Source organism: Dermacentor silvarum, chromosome 1 (genome assembly GCF_013339745.2).
Source record: "Dermacentor silvarum isolate Dsil-2018 chromosome 1, BIME_Dsil_1.4, whole genome shotgun sequence".
In the NCBI taxonomy this organism is placed as follows: domain Eukaryota; kingdom Metazoa; phylum Arthropoda; class Arachnida; order Ixodida; family Ixodidae; genus Dermacentor; species Dermacentor silvarum.
This window is the reverse complement of record NC_051154.1, coordinates 122,007,760-122,035,412: the sequence shown is the minus strand read 5'-3', so window position 1 is coordinate 122,035,412 and position 27,653 is coordinate 122,007,760. Positions and strand designations below refer to the sequence as shown.

At 43.9% G+C, this 27,653-nt stretch overlaps 2 protein-coding genes across 2 annotated transcripts in view; one reads left to right on the top strand and one right to left on the bottom strand.

Annotated features, from left to right (window-relative positions):
- The window catches only part of LOC119435956 (ribosome biogenesis protein bop1-A-like), a 55,434-nt gene extending 34,748 nt beyond the window's left edge, over positions 1 to 20,686 (bottom strand). Inside the window, exons 1-7 of the mRNA XM_037702668.2 lie at positions 20,480 to 20,686; positions 17,468 to 17,683; positions 15,517 to 15,717; positions 13,905 to 14,056; positions 12,486 to 12,705; positions 10,274 to 10,375; positions 9,979 to 10,089 (exon numbers count right to left, since the gene is read on the bottom strand). Coding sequence (XP_037558596.1) covers positions 9,979 to 10,089; positions 10,274 to 10,375; positions 12,486 to 12,705; positions 13,905 to 14,056; positions 15,517 to 15,717; positions 17,468 to 17,683; positions 20,480 to 20,581 — 1,104 coding nt within the window. The 5' untranslated portion in view covers positions 20,582 to 20,686. The remainder of the gene's footprint in view (positions 1 to 9,978; positions 10,090 to 10,273; positions 10,376 to 12,485; positions 12,706 to 13,904; positions 14,057 to 15,516; positions 15,718 to 17,467; positions 17,684 to 20,479) is intronic.
- Positions 20,687 to 21,087: 401 nt separating this feature from the next.
- LOC119435954 (protein fantom-like) overlaps positions 21,088 to 27,653 on the top strand; it is a 77,684-nt gene continuing 71,118 nt past the window's right edge. The window contains exons 1-5 of the mRNA XM_049672980.1: positions 21,088 to 21,457; positions 21,818 to 21,941; positions 22,074 to 22,141; positions 23,513 to 23,610; positions 25,368 to 25,448. Coding sequence (XP_049528937.1) covers positions 21,454 to 21,457; positions 21,818 to 21,941; positions 22,074 to 22,141; positions 23,513 to 23,610; positions 25,368 to 25,448 — 375 coding nt within the window. The 5' untranslated portion in view covers positions 21,088 to 21,453. The remainder of the gene's footprint in view (positions 21,458 to 21,817; positions 21,942 to 22,073; positions 22,142 to 23,512; positions 23,611 to 25,367; positions 25,449 to 27,653) is intronic.

Below are 27,653 nucleotides of genomic sequence, written 5' to 3'. Positions count from 1 at the left end.
TTATAGTGCAGTTGCGGGAAACGAAATACTGGTTACAGTGCGGCTGCTTGGGAGTACGGAAGTCAGCGGAGATGGCAAACGCTCCCCTCAAATGGGCGCCCCAAGGAATGCTCGAGGAAGAAAGAGAGACGAAGTGGAGGAGAAGGGCACATGATGCGAAGGAACAGCCAGTGAGGCTGAAACCAGAATCTTGAGTGCGAGTCGTGAAATATCACGGCGCGACGGCCACGAAACTGCCAACGCCGGCCAACGCTCGTTTCACCGATAACGGCAGTAAACGAAACTTCAGGGAGCAGGTGGCGCCGGCACAGCACGGCAAAGGGCGCACGCGGAGACCGTGGAATGTGAGGGAGGAGGGCGGCAGGGAAGTGGATTTCGCCTCGGCAACTCCGCTGCTTCGGTGGCTCCCCTCGCCCTCCCTCGTAGCTCCCTCACTTTCGACTGTCACCGTGCGCGCCCGCCGCCAGCTCCCCGAAGTTTCGTTTTCTGCTGTTATCGGGAAGCGGGCGTTTGCCGGCGTGGGCAGTTTCGCTAGCCGGCCTGGGACAGCGCTGCTGCTTCCTTGCGCCGTAGCCGCAGGGTGCAAGGTCAACACCTGACTAGAAAGTAGAGGAAGCATAAAGGAGAAGGAAGGGTTCACTGCCATTTCCTAGGCGTGGCTACGGTAGCGTGGCTGAGACGTCGGCACGTACACGCATGTTCCGGCGCCGCGCAGAATCGGCGACCTTGCTATTTCAGAGAGAGTGAAATTTCCGCCGCGTTTTTTTTTCTTTCTTTTTTTTTTTTGTTTTGTTCGCGCGACATTGAGGGGTCTCTCCTAAGCTTTTACTCTATGGCGGTGCCTGAGCAGTGCCAGTCGGAGGCGCCGCCGCGTGATTTGGTTCGAATTAACGAGATTCCACTATAAATTGAATGCAAACGTTCTAGCCGCATTGCTCGACTGTCGCATACACGTGGCGGCTCAGGTGCACATGTTTTGCATATGTGCGGGCCTTGAAAATTGTTGCTTTGGTTATATAGTGCGGTACCGCTTATAGTGCGGATATTCACGACACTGGCGACTTATGTTATAAGTGGTCTACACTGTATTTTGCCACTGGCTAGGGACGGCAACAAACTGCATCCTGTGGCAGCGGGTTTGTGAAAACCATGAAGTTGAAAAGCAGGTAAGCATCCTTACATTTACAATTTGGCTCATGCTATGTGGCTATGCATAAATGTGAGATACTTTCTCACTAAGAAAATGTTGCTCTCTCTTAGAAACTATGTTTTGGAGAGCGAAGGCAATGAGAGCAGAAGCAGCAAAGTTTCGTGGGAGGAGGTTGTCACCGAGTTCACTGACTTCTTAGATGGCCACAGAGTGTAATTCAAGACAGTTGCTATTTCACGTGAACATTTAGTATCGCATTCATGCTGCAAAAAAAAAAAAAAAAAATTACAGCATTGCGACATATTCAGTAAGTGTTACTTCAGATTACACAAAATTTTTTTAACAGAAAATTTTTGTACATGCATCAAATGAGTGGAGTTGATGATTGGATGTACAGCCTATTGCATTTTTAGCTATATCGCGTAGTGTCCATCACGTGTCATTTTAGTGCCTTTAAGTGGCGATAATCAGCGAGACCAGCAGAAGTACTCTCAAGTGCACTAAGCACTCTCCTGTGCAAGAGTCTTCTAATGCGATGTTCCCTTCAGGATGACGTACGACCATATTATAGTGTTATCGTGCAATATAGCTAAAAATGCGGGAGGCTGTACATACACATAAGCAACACATGCACTATGATGTTCAACTTTCTAGCCATGATAAGTACAACGGCAGGGAAAAATGGGTGCGTGATTAAAACAAGCTTTCAACTTGGTATAGATGGATAAATGCAGAAAATAAAATGACAGACAGCCATTCTTGCCAAAAGCGCAAAAAGCACAATAGAAGTCCGATGGTCTACCCATGGCAGCCACTACACATTACAGTGTAGACCGCTTATAACATAGGTCGCCGGAGTCGCGAAAATCCGCACTATAACCAAAACAACAATTACATTGCGATAGCAATTATATGGACACTCCAGGCACATTTCTGCCATCGCCTTGAGGTTCCGTATAAAATCTATGAGCAATAAAATAATCGCTGCGCCTCGTATGCTGTATGTGGGAGTTAAAGTGTTCAAGGGCGAGCCAGCGATCGCGGCTCAATCTTGCGCACGCAAGGGAGGAAAGCTTCTTCTTCTTTCTGGGGTTTTACGTGCCAAAACCAGTTCTGATTGAGGCACGCCGTGCTGGACAGCTCCGGATTAATTTTGACCACCTGGGGTTCTTTAACGTGCACTACAACGTAAGCACACAGGCGTTTTTGCATTTCACCTCCTTTGAAATGCGGCCGTCGCAGCCGGGATTCGATCCTGCGACCTTGTGCTCAGCAGTGCAACACCTTAGCTAACTGAGCCACCGCGGCGGGTGCAAGGGTGGAAAGTGTAAAGGAAGTGCAGTCTTCCGCCGCACGCAAGGCTCCGGCGGGAGGGCAGGGAGGGGGCACATTCTACTTCGGGCAGCCGCACGCACCTGCCGGGGTGCTATATCTTGAAAGCCATCTGCGATGAAGGCACAGTCCGCTATGCACTGTGTTTTTGCAGCTCTGTTCCTGTTGATGCGAGACGCAGCACGAAGGTTAATTCACTCGTTGCTGCTGCCGCGCTTCCTCACTCCAGCGTTTCGACAGCAAGTTTCCGCGGTCATTGAGTGAGATGTGTTCATGTTTGTTTGTGCGTGCGTGACACCATGCTTGTTAATGCGCAGAGTTGTGGCGGCAAACCCACTTTTGCACGCTCCCGCCATTGTGTCATTTTGTCTGCTCCGCACGAGGAATGCTGGGATGCATGGCCGGTGCGGTCACACTCTGGTTGTCTAATGCAAAGCTTCTCATCTCGAAGTTGGAGGTTAAGTAGTGGCAGGTGAGGCTGATGTAACATTGGTTAGACCTCGACGTCCACATGTCACTTGTAAACAAGATCGACCCTATGCCTTTCTAGAAGTCCGCATGCATTCTCTCCTTGACAGCCGTGACTGTGTCTCTGTACAACTCCGGGATGATTGTCCTCGAAAACTTTGTGCGGCTGGGTATCTTGTACAAGGCTTCATGTGGTTTATCAGCTCTTTCAAACCTCTATTTTTGACACAGATGTAAGGCTCAAGGTCGAGCGCTAGCATTCGGGCAATCATGGTGGTTATCGTTGTTCTTTCGCGCTGCGATAGGTCCTTGCCCGACTTAGCGCACTTTTGATGAGCAGCTGTGCACTGTCTGGTCTTCCTTGCTTCCCGGTGTCTTTTAAAAACACACTGTGCAAAGAAAAATGCTGGTTCTTGAGATGTTCGTAAGTGGCAGCGGCGTACTTGATGGCGTTCGAAAGTTCGTTTCATTTCACAGCTTTTGCACATTGCCTCTTGTGCCGAGTTCTTTACGAAATGTTTCCAAATGGCACTTTTCGTTCATTCAGTCATGTCGCCCCTGACTGAGAGCAGGATCGTCGGACGTTTTCCCACAGATAACAAGGATGAAATTCGGGAGCAGGACACGTCGGCTTGGTTTCCAATAGCGAGGGACTTGATTTCAAATCGCCCGGCGAAACGACGCCAACGGCCAACAATGCGGAGCACGGGGGAAACAGGGAAGAGAAACTGGCGCCACCTCCATCCCGTTTGCAAAAGTAAGAGTTGGTTGGCTCTGCGGCCGAGAGGTGGTGCGAGTGCCGCCCGTGCCAGCCACGCAACGCAGCCGATGCAGCACGCCGTGGTGCGTGGGTTCGTGGTTCGCAATGGCGCGCTTTCGTTTTGTGCTTGTGAATTGCAGTCTCCGATTCCTCTCAAGTATCAACAACTTTTGCTTGTGAAGGAAATGAGACATGGTGCAGCCTGTGCGAGCGGCGCAAACAAAAGGCTGATTTAGTGTAGTTTCACAGTTTGACTGTGTCACAACCACAATTAAATGTGCGTGCTATCAGGTTCGTGGCATTCAAACTGTGTATTTAGAGTCTGTATGCTAGACCATAATGGATTAGTAGAACTGAAATGTGTTTCGCATATTACCCGCCAAGCAGGCTCGCCGAATATATTGAATATTCGAGTAACCAAATACTTAAGATTCAATTCGCGAATCGAACTACAGTAGAACCTTGCTGTTACGTTTTTCACGGGACCGTAAAAAAAAAAAAAAAAAAAACGTAAGAGCCGGGAAACGCAAGAGCCAGGAAACAGGAAAAATTGAGAAATGGGAGTAGTGTTGAACTGCACAAAACTGCACACAATATTATTTTAATTCTTACGTGCGACAAAAAGTAGTTTCGCCCGACAGCCGAAGTACCGATTGCGATGAGCTACACAAAGTAAGAATAGTAGTTTTATCGTCTGTATAAACTTGTAAACATTCGGTTATTAACTAATTAACAAACATGGTGTCAGCGCCCACAGGCAAACATGAACACATCTCACTCGATGAGCGCGGACACATGCAGTTAAGCGCCGCTGCAGAAGCGAGCGAAGTGACTTTGGTGCTGTTGTCTATCGCTTCAACCCAAACTGAGCGCCGAGAACACGCAGCACGCACAAAGCCACGAGCCGCCGACGCACCTACACTGCTATGAATCTGCCCCCACGCAGATCGCTTTCAAGATAGGGCCCGCGGGACCGCGCGCCGCCGTGCAGTATGATGCCAGAGCATAACGCTGCCCGCTATCCCCCCCCCCCCCCCCCTCGCTGGTGCCTCGAGCGCAATGGAAGGAGGCGTGCTTCCTCCCTGCTTTCCACTCGCCGCGGCGGAAATTTCCTTCTCTCTCAAATTACAAGGTCGCCGTTTCTGCATCGCATCGGAACAAGCGTGTACGTGCCGACTTGAGTGTTCTAGACAACCGTATTCTAGCACACACTAGTGCCGACGTCTCAGCCACGCGGATAAAATGGCAGTGAACCCTTCCCTATTTTCTAGTCACATGCTGACCTTGCACGCTGCGGCAGCAGCGGCAGAGGCACAGTCGGGCCAACGAAACTGCCACGCCCGCAAACGCTCGCTTCCCGATAACGGCAGAAAACGAAACTTCAGGGGGCAGCTAAAATAAGCTGGCACCAGCACGGCGGCGGGGACGCACGGAGATGTGCGCACGGAGTCGAAGGTGAGAGAGCTACGAGGGCGTTGAGAGGGAGGACGAGGGGAGCCACCGAAGCGGCGGAGTTGACGCGGCCAAATCCGCTTCCCTGCTGCCCTCCTCCCTCACCTTCGACGGTCTCCGCGCGCACCTGTGTGCCGGCGCCGCCCGCTCGCTCCCTGAAGCTTCGTTTTCTGTCGTTATCGGGAAGCGACCGTTAGCCGGCGTGGGCAGTTTCGTGGCCCGCGCTTGCTATGCGCTTGCGCGCCGCAATATTTCACGACTCGCACCGTTCGTGCATTGTGCTATGGTGCACGAATACTTCAAAAATACGTCCTTTTAATTCGAACAAATTTTCGGGCCCCTTCGAGTTCGAATTATCGAGATTCGGCAGTAGTTTTAATTGTGTTTTGACGATACGAATTTCGGCTAATACGAATATTTTTCGTGACCCCGTGAGATTCGTATCAACGAGCTTTTACTGTAACTGTATTAACAAGCGTAGTGTCAACGCGCACACGCAAACATGAATAGACTCGATGACCGCAGACAACCAGTGTCAAAACGCGGGCGTGGGGAAACGCGGCAGTCGCAGCGACTGAAGCTTGTTCGTGCGGTCTATCGCTTCAACGGAAACTGAGCGGCGAAAGCATAGCGCATACAAAGGTCAGAGCCGTGTGAAGATGACTAAGATACGGTGCACGCGACAACACCGACAGCCGGCACAGGTTCAAACGCATTTGTTGGAAGAGGAGAAGCCGCCCCCCCACCCACCCCCTCCCTCTCTCCCGTGCTGCCTTCCCGCTTTGCTCCTTTCACGTGGGCGATTGCGTCGCCAGTTCCCCTTGCGCCCGGTTGCAAGATACACATTTGGTGCCACAGCACAGCGTCGCCCACCCCTCCCTCCCATACCCCTACTGCCTTTCGCGCGACGGAAGTCGCGTTTTCTCTCCGTTGTGCGTTCGCTCTCCGTGAAGTCGCGCACTTTCACTCACACATACGGCGCGCGGCGACGATTTTATCGCCCTTGGACTCGTGCTCCACCTCCTCCTCCGCATCGCCCTCGTCAATCTCCTCTCCCATCGGTGGGCGCACCTCATTGAGAAGCGTGCTCGCTACCGCCCTTGTCAGCGAGATTTTCCCGCAGTAGCCACATTATAACCGGTATTTCGTCTCACGCGGCTGCACTGTAAGCGGTATGCGTATAAAGTTAAACCTGCTTATAACGAACCTCCATATAACAACTTCCTGGATATAACGAAGTTTTTCTATTCCCCGCCGGCCGTTACTCCATAGAAGCACATGTATTTGAGACCTCTACGTAACGAAGTGGGAGCGGGAGACCCCCCCGATATAACGAATTTTCCCCTGCGACAACCTAGAGATTTCACCCCAAATTTTGTAATTTTTGCACGAGCAGCAATCGGAAACACCTTCTCCGCCGCGACGGAATGCAAAGTGAGCGCACGTGTGCGTGCGTGCGTGTTCGAGGCGGGCCTGCATCCCTTGACTCGGCGATGTTGCCGCCGCGGGCGTGACCTTTCCCCCTCCCTTCAATCAAACCCGATCCTGCCGCTTGCTGCAGCTGGCCTAGCCCGCCAAGCCGGCACTCTCTCCTTTTCCAGTTGATGTTGCCAACGCGCTGGTACACGCTGTGACACTTCACACTTGATGAGCGCGGTTACGCGCTGTCAAATGCTGGCGGCGTGTGGAAGCGCTGCTGGAGAAGCGAGCGAAGTGACCTTCGTGCTGTTGTCTATCGCTTCACCGCATACCGAGCGCCGAGAACACACAGCACACACAAAGCTACGAGCCGCCGACGCACCTACACTGCTAGACTCTGCCCCAGCGCAGATCGCTTTCAAAATACGGCCCGCGCGACCGCGCGCCGCCGTGCAGTACGCAGTTGATGCCAGAGTACAGTACAATGCCGACCCGCTATCCCTCGCCGTTGCCTCGAGCGCAACGGAAGAAGGCACGCTTCCTCCCTGCTTTTCTTGCGCACGCGAGATTTAGACACGGTCGTCGGCTCCCCTCGCACGTTTTCACTCGCACATACAGCATACGGCGTGTGGCGACTGCGTTATCGCCCTTGGACTTTATACGGAATATGTATGAGCCAAAACCAATTTTAAGGCCACAACACGTCATAGACACCATCTTTATATAGCAAATACGGATCTCAAGGGCCATACTTTTGCTGACGGAAACAGAAAATACGTCATAGTTGTTGCCCCCGGCACTTTGGGCGGCCAATGCCATCGTCAAGCCACCAAGCCAAGCGACATGAAAAGTCAAAATGGCCGCTCGGGCGGGCGCGGGGTGGCAGTTCACAACGTATGATGCGGGAATGGTCCCACAGTTGCGACACAACAGTGGAGTTACCAATGCATTGGGTTCTATGGTAGCTGTGGCGGGACCGGCCGAAAACGACGTAACAGCCGGTAAAACGCAGCCCCCGGGAACGTAACAGCAGGGTTCTACTGTAACACTATACGACGCTACGACGCCATCGTGACGCTCACTCTTCGTTTTCGATGCTTCACGCTTGTGCGAAACGACACGCGTCCACGCATTCGGTACCTGGTGTGACATTCCAGGGATGAATGCTTCGATGAAAACGGAAAACGGGTGCGTGTTACAATTGAGGGTGCGTTAGAATCGAGCAAATACGGTAAGCGTTTCTTTTTCGAATTTTCGTGCCGAACCTGCATATAACGAAATCCTCTTTATAACGAAGTTTTTCGGGAACTTGTCAATTTCATTATATCCAGGTTTAACTGTACATGGACTGCTATGGGAAAATTAACGGGAGTCTGAAAAGACAATACTACATCCGGTCCTGCACTATAAGCGGTTACGTTATAAGTGGTCTATACTGTATTAAGGAAGAGGAGGAGGAGGAAATACATGTCAAAGATCAAATGCCAAGGCAAAAAGCGTGCCCATAACTAAACTCGGGAGTCGTGAGTTCTACAACGCAAGGCTGAGACATTCATGTCGGGATTGAAAAGCATCATGATCAAGGCCAGTCGTCCGTACACAGCAACAACAGACTGGCCTTTACTTTTTTTACATGAATACCGCATGACATGGCAAAATGTATGCGTGGCAAAGTGCACATGCATCACAATCCTGCTTAAATATTAAGGCACAGTTAGCTAGCATATGTCTGGTTTCTCTATGCAAGCTTCATACTTATGCGAACACACAAAGCACATGATTTAAAAAGCCTGCTTGTTATAAAATCCATTCAAATAGCATGAAGGTATGCTAAATGTGATTGCACAAAAGACACAAATCCAGTTTATGTTTACTCAATTGAATGTTTCCAAATCAAGTCTTAATATGCTTTTCTGCAAATATTATGTTGAGCTTTGAACAATAGGAAATACAGTGCAGTCTACTTATAACGATAATAAAAAGAATGAAAAAGCCAATCATTATAACCGATCATTGCTATATCTGGACTGCCATAAAAAAAAAGCTTCCGAACATACCTTTGTAGCTCTGAATCAAAATTTGGCACTTGCACTAAAGAATAGACGTTGTAGAAAGCAGGCTGTGAAAAATAAAATGTTTATTTATGTCTTTAACCAGAGCGTCAAGCATTAAGCATGCTGAAATAGTCAGCAATCTGCACTTGCTTTCGCGGCAGTTTCAGGTTTACAACTGCAGTGTGCATCACGTCCAGCTGCTGCCCAAGCACTCATGGCAATCCTTTAGCGTGCGCGAAATCAATAGGTGACTAAATCGACCAGACTGGACTTTGCGTGAACATTGTGGTCAAAGTCAAAAACAGGCCATGGTCAATCTTGTCATCACTGCCTCCATTGCACAACGCCGCCGTCTGTCGCGACAATGACAGCCTTGTTGGAGATCCCTTTACAGAATGAGGCAGCACTATCTGCCCTCAGGAACTCCTCCACTGAAGCACCACCTGTTTCATCATCAGTAGCAACGTGTTCCCAGAGCTTGGTAATGTCAGTGGCTTCTGTCGTGTTGGTTTCACTATGGGGGGTTTTGCGCTGGCGCACTAAGCCCGCCTTTCTGAAACAGTTGTTTATGGTGGAAAAGAGTCCCTAACCATTTTTCCAGTGATCGGCATGGCCACTGGTTCCAGCCTTCATGATCGTGGCGCTCTCAATTTTCAGAATCGTTGATATAGTCCACTGCACAAGCTCGAGTCTTGCAAAATTTGCAGCTCCGTCTTCAGCGACACAGCTATGCACTTTGTCAGTGCCATCATCTACAAACTGGGCTGTCTGCTGCTTTGGGGCTGCTTCAGCGACGCCTTTCCGCGCTTGCTGAGAGAGATATATATATTGTAGAAAGAGCAGGCGCCACCATGCCTTTTCACTTTTCACCACATCGCTTTAAACTTCTCGCTTTTTTTTTTCTCTCTCTCTTCTCTGGACACATATGGAGCATGGTTGTGGGTGACGCACGAATGTGAAGCAGGTGGCGCCAACTTGCAATGCTTTTCGTGGCAGCGCGGGCGGGACACACTGTGTGGTAATGGCAGCAGATACAAACTCACGTAGGCAAGCTTTTCCCCCCCATCTTGGTTTTCTTTGTTTAAAGGGAACTTAGCAATGCAACTGTCAAGCTCAGTCTGCTGGAAAAGGTCGCCCAGAAGCCAAAATCTTGACTTATCATTATATGTGGTATTGTTATAAGTGGACTGCACTATCGTACATTGCATGACCTTAACACATATCGCTCTGACAAATAAGCAGTTTGAAGCAGTAGTGAAAATCCAAATTAGCTGCACGAAATTGCATTATTTTATCAATTAAAATTAGGAAAAGTAAAAGGCTTTCCAAGCCAGAAGCCTTGCCTCTTCCTTTGTGAATAAATACTCAGCAGGTGGATTGTACGATTCTTCATGGCCTGGAAGCTTCATCTTCGGTGCTGGAATGTAGCGCTGCATACGGTCATTTGTTTTGTCCTGCAAAAACATGTAATTCACAGAATGATAAGGAATAGAGCAAAGCTAATCAACAATCAGCGAACGGTATAATGCTGCTAGTGAAAATAAATCAGGCATATTCATGAGTAATATTTGCATGAATGCAGCATGAATCATAAAGAAACATGAGCGCGTATAGGAAAGGACGCATGCAGCAACATACCTCATCATCTTTGTCCCAAAGCAAAGAGAACCTGTCCGTGTCATGCCGCTTGACTCGTGGCTTGATCCAGCCCATCTTGATAGCATGCACCATTCTGGAAACCTGTGTCAAACATGAAAGAGTGATTACATTGATGCACAATTTCTTTATCATATTCTAGAATTGTATGTTCAAATGTGTTAAGAGTCGAAGCCAGCAGTACAACTGTTCTCCTCAAGCACAATACAAAAAGGTGCGTTAGAATCGGGTAAATACTTTAATAGAACATTGTGAGGTACTGTTATTGTTTGAAAATTTTCCTAGTGCAGGCCGTAAATAGCCGTTTTCGACGGGAGATTTTTGATGTGCGTACAATGCACTTGTGGTCCCCTAAGCTCCGCCAAGACAGACGCTCCAAATAAAGGCATCGCTATAGGGATCACCACAGGGGTCATGTGCATGCATGCCCACTGGCCAAGTTTGAATTATCCAGTGAAGGCCAATTTTAGAATTGAAATAATGCAAGTTTGGGTCCACAGAAATGCATGGGCACTGGTTGGGATCAAATTAACCGGAGTTGAATTAAAGCATGTCTACTGTATGGGCATAAAACTATGAGCCTTACTTCGTGTAATTGATTAATATTTTGATATCGCTATCAATGCTTCATCTTTCGGGCAAAACTGGGACTTTAATTTTGTTTTTGTACTTTCACATTGCTTTTTTTCAGAATGCTGTGATACAGTGCTACATTGCATGCATGTAACAAATGTACATTGCAACAAGATTTATATATAAGTGTGTGTTCTTTGATTACGAATTAGTAGTTCAACTTTGACATGACAATGTGAAGCACTGCGGCATTTTTTGTTACTCCATTTTGTCATCTTTTTTTTTTCCGATATATTTCAGATTTCAGTGATGCAGTGCTATGTCATATGCACACAAGGAATGTAGATTGCAACAAAATTTATATAAGTACATGTTGCTTAGTTAATGTTGTTCAACTTTGGCCAGATACACGCATAGTTTGCATAATTGGGCCGGCTTTAGAGCATACGTGGTCGTGCATGGTCAAAATGGAAGTGAGCATGTTTGCATCTGTGTACTGTAAATGCATGTCGAATGTGGCGATGGCAGAGTGAAAAGAATTTGTCGTGGCAGATTGTGCAACCAATTATATGTCAAATAATGTTGCTATCAAGTGTACTCAAATTTAACTCAAAAAGAACACAGGAGAGAGAGGGAGAACTTATTTGAACACATAGGTGCAGCAACAAGAAATACAGGGTGTCCTAGCTGACGCTAGCCAAGCTGTTCAACGGAAAAATAAAACAATAAAAAATTTCAAAATCCCGGTGCAAGACGCCACTTTAAAATCTACAATGTATGGTCATCAGACCTCTGATGACTAAACACCGTAGGTCTTTCACCATATTTTTTTAATGTTTCTTTTTTTCGTTGAACAGCTTGGCTAACGTCAGCTAGGACACCCTGTATTTCTTGTTGCTGCACCTATGTGTTCAAATAAGTTCTCCCTCTCTCTCCTGTGTTCTCTCCTGCAGACTTTAGCTGGGACACACAGTATACTAGTACCAAAAAGTACCCACTGTAGAATGCAACATCTAAACAATTTGAGAGCAAATGATGGCAGTTCATTCGCAAAAGTCTGACTTTCTGTGTGACGCAGCATGCTTTACTAAGTAACTTCTTTATATCCACTATGCTCGGAATAAAATTTATGGCACTTTTTGTTAAACTTTCAGGTTTTACCATGTCCAATTAACCATGTTAAGTATTTGAAAGCTATTACAAAAATATTTGCATGTGCGAATAGGACGCTATTCGATTTGTTATTAGAAAATTTCTAATATTCGCACAATCCAAAATATATAACTAAAACCACTTGCTAAATCTCTCAACAAAGATTTTCTAAGAGTAACCTCCACAGCGCTCAGCGAAAATTCCTCCAGCACAGATCACAGCGCTTCGTGATATGAAAAATTTTCTGTACATTATGTCATAAATTTGTTAACTGCTAGAGCAAATTCAAAAGAAAGTTGGAAGAAGAAAAAAAAAGCAACAACTTGCACAGTTGACCATGACTTAGCTGTCTTTGAGGTTTATTGAGACGGAACAACAAAATAAGCTGAGTAATCTAGTCTGACAATTGAAAAGTTAAACATGCACAGATAAACGTGCCAGACTATGCAGTAAGAAAGCAGGTTCGTACCATTTGCTTTTCTATCCTTGAGGGTACAAAACTTCGCTTCTGAGGAGGGTGACTAGTGACAGGATGGATCATAGTCTCATGAGAGAAGATGTCTTCAAAGGGCTCATAAGGGTTATAGCTAGCACTGGGGTAGCGTCCTTGCTGAAGTCGTTGAATAAGGTCAACATCTTCATCAGATAAGACAACATTCTGGCCTGTGGTTTTGTCTTTCACTGTTCGCCTGCAACACCATCAAAAAATACGTAATGTCAAAATAACCAGAAAAGAAAGGCCTATACATATGTCTGGCATTTTGAATTAGTGCAAACAAGATCACCTGCAGATTGGATAAGGGGTGCAAGAAAAATCATAAGACAAAGTGACAGTGATGACATTTTCTATCCTTATCAAATACATAATCTTAAGCGCAAAATGCATTCTACCAATATAATGGAAGAATGGCACTGAACTGCAAAGACATAGCTACAGTTCGTAAATGTGGCATGTCTTTCTCTTCAGTTAAGCACTTGTAATCTATGCCCTTTCGTTTCTAAGGCTTCAATACAATGACGCTGCATACAAAGCTGCCATCACATTAGTTGGTTCAATAACAAATTGCAGTTAACAATACAATGGAATAACCTTTTATCGAATTATTTGCTCCAATTTCCAACGTTTCTTCCAAGAAGGGCTTAAAAAATTTCGGTATTAAATCAGGCAGCCTTTTATAACTTATCAAAACACAAAATGCAGACCTGCCAACCTTAGAATTGACAAATATAAAAATTATTTTATTATTCAATACGATGACTGTTTCTTAAATATTCACAGACGTAGTTCTGCAGGGATGCTGTGACGAAGCACTCTGCACAATATAGTCACATCAAAAATGATCTGGGCCACAGACAAGCACAAATGTTTATGAAGTTTATTAACGAAATATTCAAGTGATGGCTACCAAAGATTCAGTTGCCGTTAAACCATGGTTCTATCAGTTCATGTCACTGCCACGTGGATAGGTACCTACCCACGCGGCATTGGTCCATAAAAATGGGCCATAAGGAATGACTCAGCAAATGTACTATATCTTTTCTAGAAATTGGTGTTTTCCTCAACTATACGCAAATAAAAAATAATAAAATATTTCTGCCAATACAACAATCGTAAATGAATGCTAAAAACCTGCCATTTTATCATTAGCAAAGCTTGGCAAGTATGAAAATGTACCAAGGATGAGTGTTGTCAAATACCGCTCCTTGTCCAAAACAAAAAATATTTTCAGCTAAGCCGGCCAAGGTTTTCCACACCGTTCTCAATGTTAAAACAAAATTAAGGTTCTTTACAGCAAAAGGATGCAGATTACACTCTACAACACTGCCTGGCTTTTTAGGTAGTTAGAGAAAAAAAAGAGAGACACAAAAGTTCCCGTGAGGCACTCACCAATAGTTTGGATCATCCATCCTCCTCAGAAATTCATCCAGTTCATTGCCCCGGGGTGGTTTGAGGATAGGCTTGCCATCCAAATCATAACCAATGTGTGGATAATGCTCATACCATTCCATGGGTATGTTTCCCACCGTATTACGCACATCCTGAAAGATTACAACTATGTCCTTTCATTTCTATAAAAGAAGCTGGCCCCAACACAAAAACAACCACATATAACACATCCTTCATGCAATGGGCAAAAAGAATAAGGGGAACCGAGGGGCTCAATTTGTTTTTGTTTTTTTAGCTACAACCACACGAAGCTAAATGGACAATGAAGCCAGGAAAGCACAGGAGAAATTATCTGTTGCATTTCATTGAAACATATAATTACTAAGGAAAAGAAATTAAAGTGGATGAAAAGGCATAATCACTATACTTAAGCTTGCAGCAAGTTCATGACAACAAGCACACTAATTATGCCTTTTGCTAGAAGAAATATATGACAAGCCTATTAACATTTATGACACAACATGTAATGAAATGCACAATATGGGGAAAGAGACACACGGAGCCCTAGCATCTAGAAGAGCAAGGGCGAACACCAGCTTCTCGGGAGTCATGTTGTACAAAAAATCATGGTTGTAGGGCCCAATAACATGCGTCTTACTGTTAACTACTTGAGTGACACCCTATAAGACTTGGTACAGTGCTTCTCCCTCAAGTTGATATGTGATCACTCCAGCACTTATTCATGTCACCAGTGCAATGTAATCAATCAATGAACACCTTCTGTTGTAAGCTCCAACCAAATCTGTACCAAGCAAGCACATTTCTACACACTAATGTGAAAGCACAGCAATGTAACCATGTAAAACATAGTGAATGGTACAACTTTATGCAACAAAGTACAATTTCAATGTTAATTTCAGAATGTAGAGGCAAAAAAAAAATAAAAATATCGATCAGATAAGACAATATTTTACATTTTGTTCAAGCTAATCAGGACCACTTGGTAACAGTAACATAAGATCTTGCCTAACATAAGATCTTGCCTATTTCTGTCAAGGTGCAGAAATGGCCAAGTGGCACTGCCATTTTATCTATAATTAATAAGGTATGTCCTTATTAACATGTGCAACATGTGCTGTCACAATAAGGACTAAATGACAGATAACTGGGCTGGCTAGCAATGATTCATTATAAGAACATCAGCACAAAATGGATATAAAAATAAAGGCACACAGTTATGCATTAATCCGCCATCCATGACCCCAATTGATAAGGAAGCTTGAAGCTTTCTGAGTATTCGCTAGAGCGTAAGAGATGGATGCAAGTATGCAAGGCATTCTCGCAAGTGAATGAGGAAAAGAAAAGAAATAGGAAGGGAAAAAGCTTGCTGCTCATTTTTGTTTGTTTCGCATTATATTTTTAGCTTTATGTGGTTTCACATCTTTATCTATGTAGCAAGTACATGTGACATGCCATGTAAAATATTCAAGTTTATTTTCTGTGGCATAAAGAGATCAAGCACAGAGATTAATTTGTGCTCCTGTGGTGGCATGTGGCAAGTAGAAGCTACATCAGTAACACATTCAAGTATAATTTCATGTCTGTCTCATACCTCCTCGTCTGATGAATCAAAAGCATATTCATCTGCCTTGGCCACTTCAGCACCAAGGCTATCAATTTTCACATCCTCGTGCTTGGCAACTGCAGCCGAGCGTTTGCCATGAGAAGCTTTTGACCCATCACTTCTAGGCTTCTTGCGAAGGACAAAGTCTTCCTCTTTGCCACCATGAAACTTCATCTTGGTAGTCTCCTCCTGGTCAGTGAAAAAAACCACATGAAAGAATGCACATAAGCTCTATTAATGTTTACACGCATATTGTTCCAAACGGCTGTTACCAAATATGTGTGCCTATGATCCTCACAAAAGGAATGCCCCTCCTGAGAACAATCAGCTGTTCATATAATGAGTGGCTCTACTGATCCCAAGGAAACCTTCCAAAAGCAATCATGAGAGACCCATTAATGGTACTACCATAGGCAGCTTGCCTATGGTATGGCCTGGTGTGCAAGTCCATTTTGCTTACTACTCTATGCTGTGAAGTGTAAATGCAAAAACAGCATCGGAATAACATCTTTACCTACAGTCTATATAAAACACCCCTTTGCTGTTCATGAGCTGACCTTCTTTGATAGTTATTGCAATAGACATTGCCATATAGTTGAAAATTAATCAACACCTTTACTCAAAGGAGGTGTTCTTTCATTTCATGGTTAAGAAACAGCATGAGAAAAACAAAATTGTTATGCCAAGCATAATTTTCAGTATGAGAGAAGGTACATGTAACAATATCTTCCGCAACGTAACAACATGAGCAAAACAAGTCTACACGTGTTTGTGGTAGGTCTTGAAATAAGCAGGCCATTTGGATTTTGGATCTCCACTGTCTTTCTACATCGGCTAAAAATCTGCACAAGCAACGAAACATTATTCTGAGTCATCACATATCCTTACCTCCAGCTGCCTACGTGAACAGTGACGATCCAAATAGCCTGCCTGTTTTAATTTCCAACTGCAATAAAGCTGCCATTAGAATAAGTTTGTTACATATGCCTAAAACATGTCATCGAAGCAAGTGTGACTAAATCTTTTGGTTGATAACAGTGTAATTTTAAATTAAACGTATTGAAACAGAACTTCTAGAGAAAGCACAAGCATTAGGTGATGAACAAGGAAAGGTGGATAAAACATGGTCCCCGGAACACTATGTGTAGCAGCATGCAGCTTCCCAGAAAGGACAAGGAGCTCCTACTGTTGTGAAAGCCATATTTGCCCGCTGGAGGAGCCATTACTGAAATCACCAGCAAAAACTTGAACCACAACTATAATGCCAAAAAAGTGAACAAATGCATCCACACTGCCCTTCCCAATGCATGTTTGGATAGTATGTATATACAGAGCCTGTTTATGATAGTGCTTGGCATTTATTGACATAAATTTAAAGAACCCACTGGGGACTCTTAATAACAATGCACACTTTACCAGCAAAGCAACAAGCAGAAGCGCCAGAATGGCCAGAAAATTCTGGGTTTTGTGTTACTTCCAGCAAGCAATAATGATGGCTTTTTCTTCATTCTGCCCTTCCTCCCCATTGTTTCAGTATAAAAAAAATCTAATTTTGCAAGCTTAATATGACACATCCACTGGCACTTCAAACAATAATTTAAAAAGTTAAAAAGCCTCGTCTGCGCCTGTGATATCACAAACAAGGATTTTTAGGTTGCACAACGTTTTGCTGCAGTTGGCTTTTAATTAGACCTGAGAGTTTGGAGTACTTTTCTCATTGTGCCAATGCCCATGCTTTATGTATAAAACAATGAACAGCACACAGTGACAATGAAAAAGACGCACTGCCGTAGTGGAGACCTCCTATGATAGCTATTAGATGGCTGCGGTAGCCCACCCACCCACATACACACACAGGAAAAACAACTTGGCAATGTCGTCAAAACAAACAATAGCAATAACAGTGTCAATCTACAAATTTACTCGGATGCCAACTCACATCCTCCGATTCATCATCTGTCTGCTGTTGGGCATTATCCGGCTCGTCGGTAAATTCATCGCCACGTTCATCATCCCCACTTTTGCAGCCTTCATCACTCTCGTCTTCACTGCTGACGTCACCTTCATCGGCACTCTCCTCTAGTTCTGATGAATCATCATCATCGCTGCCCAAGTCTGAGTAAACGCTTGAGTCGGAGTCATCAGTTTCATGCTCCTTGAAGGAAAAGAAATGTCATCTTTTGAAAACGGAAAAAATTATTACATAAACCTGTTGAGACTTTCTATTCCCTATAGGGCATGTACCCAACAGGGCCGAGATAATGCAATGATTCTATTCCAATTCTGTAACTTTCGCTCTCTGTCAGTGCTTCTTCCAGATTATCACAAGGATCAGCTGGCCTTGGATGATCACAAAGGAATAGAATTGAGCAAAAGGAATTCTTACACTATACCGGCGCCATAGAACATAGTCGCCATAGAACAAAAGTTACTGTAACTGCCCATCACATGTGATCATCAAAGCAGACAATGACATCTCAGAGCCTGAAACAATATAACAGCCTATGGAAGCCATATCTTTTTGCCACTGTTCATAAATATTAAAGTCGGTCTATGTACAGCAAGGGTTTTACGATATGTACGATTTCCTGGTGGCAATGGAGCTTTAAGCCCAAACCGCATGAGAGCGATATTGTGCGCAACAGCGCCGAGCGACGGCTTCGAGCGACGAAACGGGCCATCACGCAAACAGATCGCTTGTTCTTGTCGCTCGATCGCTCGGTTCGGGAAATCTAGAACTCGTTGCTCGTCGCCCAGAAATGCTTTGAGCAACTAGCCAATAGCGCGAAGCCAGAACATGATGTACATCAGTCAAGTACTACCGATTGTCACACGGAACGAGCAAACAACTAAATTTTGATGTGTGCGAGGATAAGAACCTAGTGCAAGACCTTTAGAAATATTTATGCTGCTCTTCACAGAAAAACACATCAACTTAAACTAATAAAGCACACGTCACGCCAGTTTCGGCGTGTATTTGCTGCCCTCATACCAGCAACACAGTGGAGATGTCGCTCAAAGTCGTCGCTCGCGTGCCGTATGACTTGTAGGCGACGAGCGAACGCAACAGCCATCTCCATTGCTTTGCCTGTCGCGCGCAAGATCGCTTGCATGTGGTTTATGTTTTACAGTGCAGTCAACTTACAGAACTTTGGAAAAGATCCTTTTGCAAATTGCTGTAAAGTCAGCTGCACTGAAAAGTCATTTCCCAACTGTTATGTACTGACGTCACATGTACATTTTATCGCTTATCACCCACGCAAGCAGCGGTGGCCTTATCACGAGTTTCACTCATGCTATAAAAGGAGTGTGCGTCAATAAACCTACGTTCATTTCACCACTGGGCGTCCGACTGATTTACTACACCAACCAAGACCTACTTTTAAAATTATTTAAGAACAACAGAGGAATGATCTCTGACCCTCAAAACCTGATACCCCTTTTCATAAGTTAGATTTAAGGGTTCTGCTGCCTGGCAAAATGGAGGAGTGGCTCTTGATTAGGCCTTGGTGAGGCCCTTCTATCTAAAGCGAGTGGCAGAAAGTAAAGTCGCGTGCAGTAGAAACCAGCAAAAGGAAGCTCGATTGATTAGAAATGCCACGGAAGCATGAACTGCACTAGCCGAAATCTATCTTGCTTAAATATTACAGCAAAATTGAATCATCATAGCCAGTTTTGCCATATGAGATTTGAGAGAGATAGAAGAGAGGAAAGGCAGGGAGGTTACACAAATGAGAGTTTCTGATTTGTTACCCTGCAATGGGATGGGGGAAATAGGGGTTGAAGAAGGCAGAGAGAAAGAGATAAAAGAAAAGACCAGGAAGGGTATTTCCATTTGATGCGTTCACACAGCCTGGTGGATCGCAAGAAGCACAGTAGAGCTTGTACAGCCTTCAGATGCGATTACTCCTGTCCCCAATGCTGTATAACTCTTTCTTCCGATAGTGGCCCATATGGTATTAAGTGTAATAATGCCTAGGGACAACGGTTGTATAATAAGTGAGCCTCACAGACATGGCCAGCACCATCAATTGAAAGGAGCTGCTCATAGTATTCATTCCAACAATACCTTTCGCTTCACAGCGAAGAACAGGTTCATGGAGTTACATTAAATTTCCAATATCGCTCTCGAAAAGGAAAAAAAAAAAAAAAAAAGCATAAGAATGCAAGGCACTTGCTACATGAAACTACAGCACTTCCCGCTCACGCTTTTAGCTTAGGAATAAAAGTAGCATGTGGACGAGTTTTTCGCTTTGCTTGGCGACCAACATTAAAATGTTCGCCATAATTGATCAACAATCAAGCTTCAAATTAAAATGTTGGTTTCCATATTTGCAGGTCAGGCACCGCAAGTGCTATCAGCAAAACGTCTCCACAGTAGAAACTTTTGTACTGCACATCTGAAAAAACTATCTAATACGTGTGTGACGGCGCACTTCCGCTCGCGATCGAATTTATCGACCGCGATTGGCTCATTTGCGCAAGCTGCGGGTGGGAGCCAATCGCGGTCGGGAATTCCGATCCGGATCGGGCTCGATCAAAAGTGGCCGTGTAACGTAGATATTAAAGAAAAGCAACGCAAGCGCACGTTCTCGCTTCTGGAGCCATTGCTATTGGTGTGCAAGCTGAAAAAGCGTCATGCTACAAAAAGTTAACCACCGTCGATTTCTACAACACCACGTTTAATAGAAAAACCCTTCAACACAACGGTTTATGGGATTCACTATACGATGAAGTGTTTGGATACATGCAGCAGCATTGAAGACCAGCACTGTCAATATACACGCACTCGATCGGCACTTTGCATGTGTGGCTCTTACAACACATCGGTATCTCAATTAGTATCTGCTGCGCTATTCATTTCGTCTACAGTGTGCTTTAACGTTCGAAGTGCAAAACCATGATTTGCACAAGACCTGCATGATCTCGCACGTCAAATATCGGCGACTACCTGGGAGTTTTTCATGTCTGTTTCTTGGCTGTTGTCAGTTTCCTGTGAACGAGGCTTGGCCAGCTTTGCAGACACCTTAGGAGTTGATCGCTTAGCAGTCATCACGTTGTCACCTTACTAAACGCACGCGACGCACGTGCACAGATTTGAGTTGACCACAAGCACGCACGCACGCGACCACGCACACACGCCGCTAATGATGATGATGATGATACCGGCATGATGTTGATGATGTTGACGCTCTGGCTCTGCGTCGCGTCCACCGTGGCTGCGTCTCAGTCTGCTTATCATTTATATGCTGTGTCCTTAACAACATAAACAAACCAAAACCAAACAAGTCGTTATTATAGCTCATTATTTCAGCAGAATGGTGACTACGATGATGACAACTCTTAGATCACAAGAGAAAATAAAAGACTAGTTCCCAAAATACTAAATTAAAAAAGAACGTAAGAGAGCAACGGTATAATAATTATGAATAAGTAACCTTTTATTACATTTTATAAAGACTTTTTATGCTGAATGGGTTTACCTTAATTTAAAAAGTCGATCCAATCCATATAAATAGACGACGCTAGGCACAAACTGCATATTTCCGTAAACAAAAACTTGAAAATCGACGCGGTGCAGCCTTGATGTGAGCGGCTTTTCTAACTACAGTGTCCTGCGTATCACGTTTCCTTGCTATGCTTGGTATGCTTAATTGTCGATAAAATCTGCGTAGCTCGGCAGGTGTAACTTCGCGAAACAGGAGGAGGAAGCGTCTCGTTTGAATATGCGCGCTGATCGCTTTCGTGATGCGCGGTCGTCTGCTGCACCCGCGTCAACACTTAAATAATTTTGTCGCTCTGCAGCTGGACCAGGTTATTGGATTAGATGTTCACCGAAATGCCTTTGATCTTTTAGCGTGCTGCCGTAAATCATCTGGATGAGACCTACGAGTTCAACGGTTAAAGCTTGCGGCGCATCGACAGATGGGTACGTACTGCATGCCGACGTCGGCGGCTCCTGCACCTCTTCTTATACTGCTCACTAACGCTTTCAGTTAAATGTATAGAAATAGAAAATATAAGCGCGTTTTTGAGCCGGCTTACGTGGCAGGGGTGTTTAACTGGAGGCAGGCTGTATCGAGCGATAAATGCTGCTGAGCGTTAAATGATGAATCATTCGAGCCGTCTTGCGAATCTATCATCGCTCGAGCAGGTGGCTCGCTTTATTGAATTCGCCTCAGCGGTTGCGTGCGCTAGGGAAATATGGTGTTCGAAAGATCATCACGGCACTCGGATCAATGATCGCATTGTGTGTTCGGTCAAAAATAGCGTTTCCCACCGCCTGCAGGGTCCGCGCGACTGGATGGAGAAGCTTTCGGCCGGCGCTCATTGGAATATGACTATCTACAGCTGCGAGATGAGAACGTGCACCTCAAGAAACACGCCAGAGAGCAAGAGGAAAAGGCTAAAAAGTGAGGGCGTTCATTTTGCGAACGTGCATTTCCGTTTGACTGCGAATATATTTTTGAATTAATTATTGGATTTCAAGTAGTTCAGTCTCACAACATTTTTATTTACGTCATTACTTTATTTTAATTACAAAGGTTGGCCACGCGGCTGTCAAGAGTTATCAATGAAAAGATCAAACAAGGGGCCACAACCAGTGAGCTGGGTAAGTTTACCTGGACGGCATTTGAAATAATTAAAAGCATCTTTGAATGACGACGCGCCCGTGTTTTACAGCTCTTTCGCCTAACTTATTGGATATACATAAGCTGTGTTTTTGTTTACATTGGTTTTAATTCCAACAGTTACACGTCCACATGAATTATGTACTGATGTACAAAGTTTTGCATGTACTTGCTAAAAATAAGTAACTCACACTAAGATGACTTGTAAGATTAAAAAAAAAAAAAATCACAGTTAGACTCTGCATTGATGTCAGATGAACGTTACCTCAGTTTGGGGTTTCATTTCACTTCCTATCCAGACTGTAATTTTGCAGCTGCCATCCATTTTTTGCTACTGTTTCTCTCTATTTAATTGTAACATCAGTAGTAAATAATCAGTAATAAAGAGAAGTAAAATTTTAATAAAATAATGAGGTAATAATATTTGTCTAATGTCTGCATGTAGATGTCTTAAGCAGCTGCAGACTAGGGAACATTATAGTTTTGCAAGCAGAGACCAAAAAAACTTATACACTAATCAGTGCAGTGCTATGGCTCAGTCACCATGCACTAGGATGTTCAGTCTTAAAAGGAATAGCACTATTGCCATCATTTGAAGATTTGGTTTACTGAAAAGAGTACGTAGCTCAAGGGAGTTTGTCTTTGTTGTGAGGCCCTTCACTTCAAGGCATGAGAGAAAGCCCACATACCTGTATTTGAAAACCATACTACTCTGGTCTGGGAGCTCTTTGGTAAAAAGCAATCATTACTGTCACCCTTATTGTACTTTGAGTATTTAGACTGCCGTTTATACACGTCCTGATTTGTGAACTGTGTTATGAGTGGCTCAGTAAAATTGTGGCAAACAAACTGTTTTGTCTGCATGCGTGCATCGTAAATGCACTAGCTGTAGGCAGCTTGAACAGTCGTGTTCAATTGGTGACCATGCTCTTTGGAAGACAGAAAACTAAGAGTGCCATTTTGCTGAGATGTCAAAGAGTCATGTACAGCCTTTAAAGCCACACTGCACATGACTGAAACTGTCGACACACCACAGTCTTTATTTAACTCATTGTGTAGCTTGCGCAGTAACACAAAACTTTTGGCTAAGACTGTACCTGCTTCTGCTCCCTTTAGCTCATAGCAGCACTTGGAAGATGAGCAGTTTGTTGCACTAAAATCTTCCACTGCCACAGTTTAGCCATTTCTGCTTATTCTTTCCATGCAGTGAGCTGCATAGGCTTTATACAAAGGCAATCAAAGGATGTGAATCAAAGATAAAATGTGCATACAATAGTGCTCCCCATTGAACTAAATGACATTGAGTAACATGATAGTTTGAAAGTACTCCCCCTCAATTCCTTCTTTAACAGGCCCCCGGCGTCAGATGGCAGAAATGGAGGGGAAAGTAGAAGACCTGGACAACAAGGTTAGGGTTCTTGAGAAACAAAACATGCAGTTAAGGGGCAAGGTAAGTGTTACTTCCATGTGGTACACAATTGTGACAGACATACATTGTTTATCTTTTTTTGTTGACTGTTTCCCACCGTCTAACCACTGTTACAAAGTTATTGTTCGGCACAAGACACACCTACATGTATCCGAAATTTTCATAATGTTGTCGCTGATTCTATAGCGAAAGAGTCTTATCTAATCAGATTGCACGCGCAACACGAATGGTGGTGTACATTCTCAAACATACACAAGCAACAGCAATTATGCTGGAATGTACGGTGAGTCATCTACTAGTAGATGGCACATTTGCCCCGTAGATCAGATTTTGATGACCGATGACTGTGCTTACCGCTATTTAACTTTTTATAACTATTAAATTAATTTTTTTAACTATTAAATTTTTAACTAGCGCTTTTGGCAGGTCTATTCTTCACTGTCAATACAACATGACAAAAGTAACCCGGTTGTCTCTTGTGGAAAAATGGCTGGTATGTGTGTGAAGAGCCAAGCTGGGGAACCAACTGTTGAGGTCTTGATGAAGACAAGTCGTCCCCTTGTTGAAACGTTTGCTCCAGCCTGAGGCTTCACTTGTTCGGCCACTGTTGGAACATTTCAAGTCTCCATCTTGACCCTTTGTCTTGCCTATTATCAAGCTTTATAATTGTGAGTGTGCCTTGTATTTTATTGTCAACTGCCTACAAGCCTCTACACTTGTGTGCTCGGTCCTGCTCTGACATAATTTTGTAATAAATCTTGCTCGTCTTTTAAGTTTTCTGTCCCTAGAATTCTGTACAGCTGCCATTTGTGGGAATGACTTTCATAATTAATTGATTTTCACGTGAATGTAACCTAACCGAATTCTTCAGCTTCATAGTTTTTATGAAGAGAGTGACTGAAGCTCGCAGTAATAAGCTCCAAAGATTTTTGGACAGTTATAGGAGGATTAAGGTGTAATACTAAAACTGTTGAACCTCGTTATAACAAAGTTGCATCTGACATGAAAATGCCTTCATTATATTTAATGTTTGTTAGTAGCATATATTTGTGACATCCTGATATTGGCGAGAAATATCTTGGATTTACTTCATTAGTATATCTAATAATTTGTTATATCGAAGTTTGACTGTATATGGTTGTCAAACTATTAAAAAAAAAATCAAACGAGACACTATACATCTAGAATGGAATTAGGATATAAGATTGTCAATTGTCATTAGTTACAAATGTAACAGTGCTCTTGTTTAGAAGATGTTCACTTATATCGGTTTATGTATAGGAGAAAATTTTATTCCCCAGCACATAAGGACTTTTAGAAATCGATGAATATGGGTGCTCAGTTTGTGGAGGGAAAATGTATAGAAGGAAATATGGAAAAATGATTATGCTTGCATTAAACTTTTTTTGCAACTTTTGTTGAACATAGGATAATGCAAGAAAAGTATGTGTGCTCAATATGCCTTCATCTCTGAGGAATAGATTCTTTGGTGCACAATAAATGCTTGTATGGGCACTGGGAATGGTATGAACCTAGACATCCGAAGCACTGTGAAGATGTACTGTGTCTGGACAGTAGTGGCAGTGCCAGCCGGTTGAATACAGCGCTAAACCAAAAGAACCGATTAAAGTATGGTTTATGTTCTGTAATTGAGCTGAATTCATGTACTTGAACCCAAATCAAGCGTTAAAAATCTTGATTCACTGCAGTTGTAGGGTGCAGTTATGGGGTGAAGTTGTGTTTTTCTTCTATAGGATGTCTCCATTTTTCATTTCTAGCTCCAAGTCAGCAGGCAGCTTATTGCTACAGCTACCCAATTTCAAGGTCCTTATTCCAGGGTGCAGCCTCGGGTCAACTCTGTGAGTCATTGGTATCTTTGATGCTTGATTTCAATGCCTGTGTAATGTGTAACAGCAGAAGCTTTTCAATATGTCTTATATTGCAGTATAGTGTTATATATGTATATATATACTTAAAGGAATGATGCAGTCGTGAGCAGCATCAGGAATATGATACATTAACTTTTCTTACAACTTGCACTTTAAGGGGCCCCTCACCAGGCCACATAAAAAATTTCGGTTATATGCTGGAAGTTGTTACCTGCCATCTAGGGAGCATTCTACCACAAGAATTTTACAAATTGGTTCATTAATAGCTGAGACAGGAGATTTCAGGAAGTGAGCTTCACTGCCAACATAGACACTCTCTCCACTTGCCCCCTCTAGGCTCTGCAAGCGAAATTCCTTTTCTGCGTTCTCCCATACCGGAGATCAATGATCGCGTGACGCATACGTCACGAGCCCCGCCTTTTTTTTTTTTTTTTTCTTGCTGTTTTGCTGCGCGGTGCACTTCCGCTGATGGTGTTGCCCGCGAGCTGTTGTGTTTTGTCTCATTTTGCGCAGCGCTAGATTTTGCACACTGTGCACGAGAACACCTGACTAGCGGTATAAGTCAGTGCTACACGAACACTGAGGCAGACACAAATAGATCACAGAGCATGATTGTGCGTTGGAACACGGTAGAAAATGGCATAGTTTCGTTGTCTGCGCGCGCGACTGCATGACGTGGGAACAAGCAGACGAAATGGAAGTACATCGCACTTGCTACGGTACGAAGTAAAACAAAAACACGTTGACATTTGGTTTGTATGTTTTATTATTTCTCTAAACTTTAATTCACCTATTGAAGCAACAGATTAAACAAATAACTGATGTTGCCTTGAATAATTCTCAAAGTCACGGGTTACTGAGAGTGACGTCGCAGCACGGCGATGTACGTAGCGCACTTGCGATATTTATGTCCCTCTCCAGCTGGGAGCATGTGCACACGAGGAGAAGGGCAAACGGCATTTGGTTTGAAATTTCTGCTGTTTCTGCAGCACATAGTGGCGTAATACTTAGCAGACATGATCGTTAGCGCACATTGAATGCACTATGCTTGTCAACTCAAAATGGCCAGACCTGGTGTAGGACCCTTTAAGGAACTTTTCTGGTGAGGTTGTGCTCTAAACGTTGCTGTGTCATTTCCTTTGCATTATAAACATATGACAAAAAGTATTTTAGTTCCCTTTCAATATGTCTGATTTAAGGAGGTTTGCATGTGTAGCTGGTAACACATCTTCAGGTGCTTTCTGTACCAATTTTATAAAATTCATGCTTTCGGCAAGTATAGTTGGCATGAACTGGCTGCCACATCCTCATTATGAGTGTTTCATTTTACCGTGGCATGTAGCATACAGTCAAACCACTTTATACCAGCCTTTAAAGAAAGTCCCTGCGAGTTTGATATGAGCGTGTAAGGTTGGGAAAATTGTCGCTAAAGCTTTTGAGTGATTTTAGCTAATCTAAGCATTTGTGAACACTATTATATAAGGTGACGTGGCGTAAATCATGTACCGAAACACCTCATGTATTTCTAGGGTCCGTGTGAGTGAGGAATAAACAGTGAATTTGCTAGCAGTGTATAGTGGGCTTTTACTTCCACAGCAATGGACGATGGCAGCTGAAATTCGGCATTTATCTTCAGATTCAGAGGTTACAGATGCAGCCCTATTCAAAAGAACATGAGTAATATGATTTTCCTAGCACCACAAAGGCACTTGGTCCACATTATCCCCGCAAATTGTCTAGTTCTCGGTGCTCCTGAAAGAAAAGCTAAATTCTGCAACATGCACTTGGTCGAATGTTAACATGGTGATGACAATTACGTGACCTTTATGCATGTCAAAGACTGCGCCTCCACCCCTTGATCTACCCGAACACTCCTCGTAGTACTGATTTGTCCAAAAGCCATAAGATAAGGAAGCAGAGTGTTCACACTCACGTGAAAGAGCCCAGGTGCTCCAATATGTATGCCTTTTGACAGTCAATCTGTCGTATTATTGCTGCACTTCCTGCATTCTAAATCTCACATTAATGTTGACTGCAATTGGTTGTGGTAAATTTATTTACTGCTACTCTTTTAAATGTCCACCAGTCGAACGTATTTAGTGAGAGTGCAAAACACAGAGCATTAAGACCCATTTAAATCAGTTTACGAATAAAGAAAAAAAATTTGTGAAAACA